The sequence below is a fragment of the Solanum tuberosum genome, unplaced genomic scaffold (assembly GCF_000226075.1).
Source record: "Solanum tuberosum cultivar DM 1-3 516 R44 unplaced genomic scaffold, SolTub_3.0 scf00172, whole genome shotgun sequence".
Classification (NCBI taxonomy): domain Eukaryota; kingdom Viridiplantae; phylum Streptophyta; class Magnoliopsida; order Solanales; family Solanaceae; genus Solanum; species Solanum tuberosum.
The window spans coordinates 606,140-614,778 of NW_006239095.1; the positions used below are offsets into that span (position 1 = coordinate 606,140).

General features: G+C 37.4%; 2 protein-coding genes across 2 annotated transcripts in view; one reads left to right on the top strand and one right to left on the bottom strand.

Annotated features, from left to right (window-relative positions):
• The first annotated feature begins 467 nt into the window (after positions 1-467).
• On the top strand, positions 468-2,185 carry LOC102580308 (probable rRNA-processing protein EBP2 homolog). The gene is made up of 2 exons (XM_006354104.2): positions 468-528; positions 1,107-2,185. Exon 2 carries the CDS (start codon positions 1,122-1,124, stop codon positions 2,019-2,021), a length of 900 nt encoding a protein of 299 aa, XP_006354166.1. The 5' UTR covers positions 468-528; positions 1,107-1,121; the 3' UTR covers positions 2,022-2,185.
• A 1,036-nt stretch (positions 2,186-3,221) lies between these two features.
• LOC102580641 (DNA (cytosine-5)-methyltransferase 1) overlaps positions 3,222-8,639 on the bottom strand; it is an 11,631-nt gene continuing 6,213 nt past the window's right edge. Inside the window, exons 4-21 of the mRNA XM_006354105.2 lie at positions 8,185-8,292; positions 7,981-8,100; positions 7,494-7,593; positions 6,985-7,157; positions 6,565-6,630; positions 6,225-6,491; positions 6,012-6,070; positions 5,862-5,928; positions 5,443-5,772; positions 5,288-5,356; positions 5,121-5,207; positions 4,924-5,011; positions 4,729-4,817; positions 4,540-4,644; positions 4,417-4,460; positions 4,254-4,323; positions 4,056-4,159; positions 3,222-3,630 (exon numbers count right to left, since the gene is read on the bottom strand). Coding sequence (XP_006354167.1) covers positions 3,456-3,630; positions 4,056-4,159; positions 4,254-4,323; positions 4,417-4,460; positions 4,540-4,644; positions 4,729-4,817; positions 4,924-5,011; positions 5,121-5,207; positions 5,288-5,356; positions 5,443-5,772; positions 5,862-5,928; positions 6,012-6,070; positions 6,225-6,491; positions 6,565-6,630; positions 6,985-7,157; positions 7,494-7,593; positions 7,981-8,100; positions 8,185-8,292 — 2,121 coding nt within the window. The 3' untranslated portion in view covers positions 3,222-3,455. The remainder of the gene's footprint in view (positions 3,631-4,055; positions 4,160-4,253; positions 4,324-4,416; positions 4,461-4,539; positions 4,645-4,728; positions 4,818-4,923; positions 5,012-5,120; positions 5,208-5,287; positions 5,357-5,442; positions 5,773-5,861; positions 5,929-6,011; positions 6,071-6,224; positions 6,492-6,564; positions 6,631-6,984; positions 7,158-7,493; positions 7,594-7,980; positions 8,101-8,184; positions 8,293-8,639) is intronic.

The window sequence follows — 8,639 nt, forward strand, 5'->3', positions numbered from 1 at the left end:
GTGTAGCCTCCCGTTTTGTATAAAATCACACATATTTTATTTTATTTTACAAAAAAAATCATAAATTATGTTATTTTAATAGCTTTTTTTTTTGTTTTCCACCCGGTGTCAAGAGACCACATTGGACCCCTGACTAAATTCTGATCGCGCACTGCAGGGCTCATTCGGGGTGACACTCCCAACATGATTTTCTCCATATCCAGGGTTTGAATCCGAGACCTTTGATGGGTGAAACACTTCCACCAGTGCACCACAACCCATGTTGGTGCTATTTTAATAGCTACTTCAAGCTCAAATCCACCAACAATTTGTTGCTTCATCAACTTTCATGAGTTTTTAAATGAAATGTTTATATAAAATTCAATTATATATTAAATCAAAAGTAAAAAAAAATATTTAAAAAAAAAACTTTCAAGCCCATTTACTATAACCCAATAAATTTCAGCCCATCATTTAATACTAAAACCCTACTCTAAACCCTTCGTCCCAAAAAAATCTCTGAACTTTTTCGAATTCTTCCAATTGTTTGTAAGTTTGTTCTCTCTCTGTTAATCTCCATTGTTTTCCATTGATGTAATTTACAAAACTGAAATCACATATATATTTTATTGTTTTTTGTTTGGTGTTTTTAAGTGCTAATTTGACTGTTGTTTGCTTGCTTTGTGATGATTTCTTGAAACAGAATAATCTGTGCTAATTTGGTGTGAAAAATCTAATAATAAACAAAAAAAAGATATGGGGTTGTTAAAAAGATTAGTTTTTGTTACATATCACCACAAAAAGGTGGAGGATTTGTGGCTTAAGTCGCAGGTTCAAGCCCCACACCATGCAAAATGAAGCCCGATATTTAAGTGGAGAAGGGTAGAGAGGCGGGCCCATTATCCACCAAGTTTAGAATGTTGTGATTGATCCAAAGGACGGGTTGCAGACAGATTTCTCGGTTATCAAAAAAAAAAAATTGGATTTTGTTGTTGTTGTTGTTGTTGGGGGTGGGGGTGGAGCCATGTATGTCAGAGGGATTCATGTCAATTCGGTATTGTTAGAGGTTGTAATTTGAGCTAGTTAGTCAGTAACTCTAATATTATGTTTTTCACTCTTTTTATCAGAAAGTGTGATTGTGTATGATGGTTGCGGATGAAATTGCTATGATGAACTTAGAGAATGAGGATTTTGATCCAGAGACAGAGTCGGAATCGGAAGATGAAGAAGGAGATCAGCAAGTCGTAAAGCTGGCTGAACCTTCAAAAACTGCTGTATATAACAGGGATGGTTTACTTGAAAGGCTAGCTGATATCAGTTGGCCTGATGATTTGGATTGGACTCACAGGCTTAGCATCAACAGGGAGGAGCAAGAAGAGGTGGATGTGAACGATGATTTGGCGAGGGAGCACTCGTTTTACACGCAGGGGTTGGAGGGTATACGCCAAGCGTACATCAACTTTCAGTCAACCGGTGAACCATTTCTGAGGCCCTCTGATTACTATGCAGAAATGGTGAAGTCTGACACTCACATGGAGAAAGTTAAGGGCCGACTCTTGGCTGAGAAGAGGAGGATTGAGGAGTCCGAGGAGAGGAGGAAGGCCAGAGATAACAAGAAACTTGCCAAGGATGTACAAGCACAGAAGATGAAAGAAAGAACTAAGCAGAAGAAGCAAGAGATTGAATCCGTTAAAAAGTGGAGGAAGCAAAGGCAGCAAAGTGGCTTCGATAAAGAAGATGCTGGTGGTCTAGATTTGGCATTTAACGGAGGAAATGCTGATAAACCCTATCAGAGATCGAATAAGAAGAGGCCTGGTGCATCTCCCGGAGATCGTTCAGGTGGTAAGGCAACATTTGGTGGGAAAGGTAAAGGGAAGGGGTTCGACAAAAAGAGGAAAAGCAGGGAATACAAGGATTCCAAGTTTGGATTTGGTGGTAGGAAAGGTTTAAAGAAGCAGAACACTGCTGACACTACCAACGATTTCGGAGGATTCCACAAAGGTGATCGTTCTGCAAAAAGCAACAAGCGCGTTAAGAGATAGTTCTGCTCATCACTTACTACTTCTTGTTGTACTAGACCAAAAGTTACTCCTTTGTTACGCGGATGAAATAGTACTTAATTGAGAGCTTTAGCTATCAAGCAGAATGAATGTAATGTCACTAAATGTTTCTGCAAATTAATGATCATTTTTCTTGGATTTGAGTCTGCAAAAATTCTCTAGTTCTCTCTGTCTCAGATGAAATAGGGGTGGTTTGGTTAGTGGGATGACTAAATAATGCTCATATCATATGCAGAACGGAAAAGGCTCAAAAATACCCCAAAACTATCGGAAATAGCTCAGATTTACCCTTAAACTATATTTCGGCTCAAAACTACCATTTTCGTCAAAGTATTGGGTCACACTTGCCCTTCTAGTTAACAGAAGTATGTTAAGTGTCACGTGGACACCACATGGACGCCACATAAGCGCCTAACATTTCCCACTTCCATGTAGACTAATAAGATTACTAATATCCAATTTTCCCCTCAATACGATTTCACCCATTTCCCCTCAGTTTCACGGCTAAGGTAAGAAACGATTTCACAGATTTCTTCATATTGCGGCTGGGTTTCGAAGTTGATTTCGCGGCTGGGTTTCGAAGTAGATCTTCGCGGCTGTAGGTTAGTAAATCTTTGTTCTTATTTTATCGCAAAATCAACTTCGAAACCCAACTGCGAAATGAAGAAATCTGTGAAATCGTTTCTTACCCTAACCGCAAAATGAGGGGAAAGGGGTGGGGTGAAATCATTTCTAAGGGAAATGGAGAAATGAGGGGAAAATTAGATATTAGGGATCTTATTAGTCTACGTGGAAGTGGGAAATGGTTGGCGCTTATGTGGCATCCACATGGCTCTTAACATACTTCTGTTAACTAGAAAGGTAAGTGTGACCCAATACTTTGACAGGAAAAGTAGTTTTGAACCGGAATATAGTTTAAGAGTAAATCTAAGCTATTTCCAATAGTTTAGGGATATTTTTGAGCCTTTTCCGTATGCAAAATAAAACAATTCCATTAGACATTTCAGGATTATTATCCTTATCCAACCAAACGGCCCATAAAGTTATATTATATTGTAATTCACATTGGTTTTCTTTCAGCTAAAAGTCTTAATAATATTCAAACTTGAAAACAGACTTGCCATAAACAAAATATTGAGCACAATTAATTAAGCAAGAAATAGGCTTTGCATATAAGATAAATAATCAAAATTTAACCATTGTACTACAATGGTTATCATTTACACCAAAAACAGTTAAGCTGTCAATCCAATGTATGCATACACAAACTTCTCCATAGGCCTAAATTAGCAACTAACCAAAATATAATGTTAATGCAGAACTTGCATTACAACAAACTACTTCAAGTAAACTAAAGAATGATTAAAATTGGAAATAATCAGTGGAGGTGAATAGCTTGATCTAATGTTCAGATAATTAAAGCTTATCTAGAGATTCTTCATTGGAGACCAGTTCCTCTAGACATGGAAAATTAGGTGGCAATGTCAGTAATGGTAGATCTCGCGACGACAATCCTTTCAATGCTAATGCTAAAGAATACCCTAAAGCCCGGGCAACTGGTACAGCAACTGCATTTCCAACTTGTATGTACCTAAGAACACGAAACATGAACTCAGATCCTGTAAAATAAAGAGTGCTACGTGTTCTATATATAACGAGAAAACATGTCTATCTCTGCAAATTACACTCTTCATGACATATTCAGATTGAATTTGTCAAGAATGTCAAAACTACATGTTGATGCAGCAGAAGTTTCATAGTTGCACGGACTCCTCACTTTTGATGCCACCCCCGTGTTGAATTCACCAAAAATACACTACTTTTGGCGAATTCAACATAGGCAAAGATTATATTCTACTTTACGAACCATTAAAAAAAACAGGCATGATCAGTTGTTAGACCTTATAAGAAATGCAAATAAGAGTAAACTGATTGTTTTTTTTTTATGGAAAGGATCAGCAAATAACATATACAAATGCACACATAAAGTGGTCACTATTTTGATTCAGATGTTACCTTTCTTTTATTGGTCCAGTCAATTTGTAGTAATCAGGGAAACCTTGCAGCCTTGCGTTTTCACGGATAGTGAGCACTCTGTCCTGCACTGGATGTAATATAGCCTGAAAGGGGCTCAAAAGCAACGAAGAGTATCAGACTAAACCAAGTGAAGACGCACAAGGTGTATTTTGAGACAACTTGCAAAGGCAAAGGTACCTGATTGTGGGGCTCGGCTCTTGTAACAACTGTTGAAACAATTTCATCCCACCATAAACGACCAAATGGCCTGTATAATTTCAAATGACAACAAAAGAACCATTATGATGGATCAGGGTAGTAGTGCAAGCAGAATAAAATTAGGAAAACATCGTATCATTACTTTTGTGAAGTGCCACGAACAAAAGTCATTGCATAGTCAGGAACCTGTGAAGTTGCAGAACTATAAGAAGCAGACACAGAAACACCAATCAAAATGACATGTAGCACAAAAAGCAAATCATACCAAAGGCTTCCCTGATGTAAGTTTTACTCTTTCCACATCTGGATCCCATTCAACAACATTATCAGCACGAACACGAACCCCAGGCAAGTCCCTGAAGTTTGCACCCTGTAATTATTGAAGAAGGAATCAACAACCCCATAGATATACTCATGTTCTACCACAAATAGCAGGTCACAACAGGTGTAATACCTTTCGTTTGGGAATTTGAGATACACGCTGATAGTCATCTTCGTTTAACTGAAGGGGACGATGATCATACAAAACAGTACCCAACGTACCTATGATATTGAAATGCAATCATAATGAATTAGTAAAATACTGAATTATTTTCAGGTAATACCAAGATGCATATTTCCAAGACTAAATAATCATAAACAAACTCACCATCCCTCCTTGATCTTATGAACCGCTGAAAGTCAGATTTTGGCTCATCAGTATATGGCATTTCGTTCCTTGGTTCATTATTTTCCACCTAAAATTCAAAATTATTTCCGTAAATACAGGAACACAAAGCCATATTAAGTATATGTTTAACTAACTGGTAGTCTGTCTTTCGAGCAACTTTAATGTTTATTACATACAGGAGGAAGATCAGAAAGTGCATCCTCAAGAAGAAGTTCTCTCTTTAGCTTGACCTGCAGGCCCTCTTCGAAATCTACTGCATTTAACTGTATTCAAATTCAAAAACATATTCAGCCAACAGCAACATGGAAGAGTATGCAGTATTTTAACGAATTCGGTAGACTACCTCAAATTCTGTGGGGATGCCACCCCTCACAATGACATTATGTGTGGGCAACGGATATTGTGGCAATTTCTGCAAGACAGGGAGAGATTTTAAGTTGAGCAGTGAGCACATAGAAGAACAAGAAAAGGAATATTTAAGCATAATTGTTTCTTTACCTCTGAAGGAAGAGCACCCCACATGAAGACACGCATACGAAATTGTGGAAGTCCATATGCCCCAGCAACCATCATTCCCATCCGTGCTTGGTAGTTCATTCCAACAAGTCTGCTTAGTGCATATCTTCCAAGGTAACCATGAGCAAACCTCAGCAAGTCCACCACATTTTCCATTAACACGAACCTTGGCTTCAAGAACTCCACAATGCTCATGAATACTTCAAGTTGTTTATTTTTCGGATCATGTAATGGATTCGCTGAGTTCCTAAAACGATTAAAGCCACTTATGCCCTGGCAAGGAGGTCCCCCACATATGACGTCTACTTCCCCCTAGTATATAACCAATAAAAAAGTTCAAACCAAAGAATTGCAAATACGTATTGTGGAGATCCAAATCTAGACAAAAGGAGGAAACTTACAGGTAATGGCAAAACACTTTCTTTAAAGCCCTTGGTCACAAAGTCCTTTATTTTGTTTTGACAGCCACTATAGAAAAATGTCAATCATTAGATAAATGTATTAATGAAAAACATGGACTCATAATATGTTGCTTGGTTTGAAATTCATACTCTAAGCCTTCTATTGGCTCCCAAGTGTCTTCATCCGGGCCATAACCCTTCCAGCATACCTAGTCATACGCAGTAAGTGATATGAGGAACAACCAGAAAACCCAATAACTTATCTACGAAGTCTTGAATTGTTCACTGGAGTAGCCTATATAATATATACCTAAGAGTTAGCAGTAAAGTAGGCAAAAACTTCCAAACACGGTGAACAAATACCTTAAAGTAAAGGCCTGGCTTTTTTATTTCCTTTGGGTCTCCATAACAAACTTCCAAGATCTCTTCCACTTCAAAAATTTCACCTTCATCATCGTCATCAGATCCCCCGTCATCATCTGCACGATCATCGTCATCTTCCACATCCTTATCTCCTACTTTCAGCAAAGGATGTGCCACGGTATTGCTTTTCAACAAGGAGCAGGATGCACAAAGCTGCTCCCACTCCTTCAAAAGCAATAAGAAATCTTCAGCACATTCATTCCTTACCTGCACAAACACAATTTATTCATTTAAAGAATAAAAAGAAGAAAGATAATCAAAATGCCTCATCAATCATTACCTCAGTTTCTGGGTGGTTCACTTTTAAACTATCACAAGCATATCGATTTAGATCAACAGTCCATTTCTGCATTCAAGAAATAAAAAGTGCTAAGATAAGAAAGTAAAATAAATAGAAGTATCCTTTTATGAAAGCTTAGACTTTTAGATGAAGTAGTCACACAATTTGACATGATAACCAAACTGTAACAGACTTAACGGTGATGCACTTAAATCTCTTCAACACTTGGTCTTACCACAAGTTTGGCCATCAGTAAAGTAGCCGCACATGTGCAAGGGTGTATTGATTACACATCCAAGTAAATAAAACTGAATTATCTCTAATTGTTTAAATTTTTTATGAAGTGGAGACACAATTCAACAAAAACAAACAAAAGATTGGAGAAAGGACAAGAAAACCATATTGGATAATAGGACATACAGTGACAAGTTTAACACCGCAAACATCAGCACCCAAGCACAACCCAGTGGACATTCCACCACAACCGGAATAGAGATCCAGGAGCTTCTTTTCTTGCTTCTGTTCATCGACTTCCACAACATCAGCGTCGCTTGATATGGTAGAATCTAATTCACTATCAGGACTTGAAACATCTACAAAAATAGCAGTCTTTGTAATCTATATATTCAAAGAAATATCTCATGTCTTCAATACAAAGGGAAATGCTTACAACAACAATTATTTTCTAAAAGCTATTTATAATAGATTAATTATAGGGTCAACAAATTAAATAGTGTTCTGCAATGAAAGTTTGGTTAAATTGTTACATGTTAAAATTTGATAACAATGTCGTAAGTATTGATTGCAGGGGGGCAAAAAGAGTTGAGATATTTGTGAAGAAAATATTTTACTGTCAAATCAAACATATTTTAAGAAAATAATTGACTTCAGTTACTATGTTAATGAGAAATATACTTGAAAAAAATTACCTGATGGTAAACTAATAAATGACGAGAATGGAACAAGGTACTTCATGTCATAGTAATAGTCACATTCTGATCTCAAACTTTCCTTAAACTGTAAGCTTACCTACAAATAATATCCAACGCACATTAGTGTTGCTTGTTAAAGCCAAGAGAATCAAAGTATCTTCTTAGCAAGTGTAACAATATGGCACTTGAGCTAACTCATCCCCAAAAAATAGCTCCTGAGAGAAGAATTGCGCAAGACCCTATAACAAACCATCAATTCAACCTCAACTAATGTACGACTCCAGACCCCTCTAACACACACACACCCCTCCCTAACACCCCTAAAGCCCAGCTAGAGCATGCAATTTAATATGGGGGTCATGAAAAGATCTAGACTAATGCCATGAGAAGATGATTGCTAAGAGCATATAAGCAAACCACCAATTCATTCTCTAACCAATGTGAAACTCTAACCAACTCTAACATTAAGTAAAAACCGACATACATTTGATGATATTGGAACAATCTTGATTTTTTTTACAAGGCAATCAAGAGGGTTGTCATCCTTAATATCTGATAAGAATACACGCTTGTTGTCGATAAACTGGTCATGAGCTTTAATTACCTGATGAAAGAACAAAGGTTAGAGACAATTTTTTTTAAAGTGTTGATGAGAAGAACTAGCCTTCATAAGTTAGGTATTTCTTACAGTATCCTTGGCTCTGTAAAACCACTGAGCAGTAAAATACTTCATATCATCAACACCTTGAAAAAACTCAACAATCTTGCATATGTAATCATCTTCACCATCTGCAGCCTATTCAATTAAAAGAAAAAAACAAGATCATCATATGGATTCATCAAATGATCATATACCTATAATTAGGAAGAATTGTTAAGGAGATTTGATGCATGTACTTTTGGATGTTTCCTACTTTAAGGTATTATTTTTTTTTATTTTTTTTTATGACAAGGGAAACCCGCAGCCGCTACCCTTTGGGTGCGCACAGGGTAAAACCCCCGCTCCTATGCAATAGCTGGCAAACCACATAGGAGAGGTAAACCGCACTAGGCAAACCTGGTGCGACGAGCTCGACCCAGAAGGCAAACCCCTTGCTTTCGCTGGCAAGGGGTTTCGAACTTGAGACCTCCAACATGAAAGTC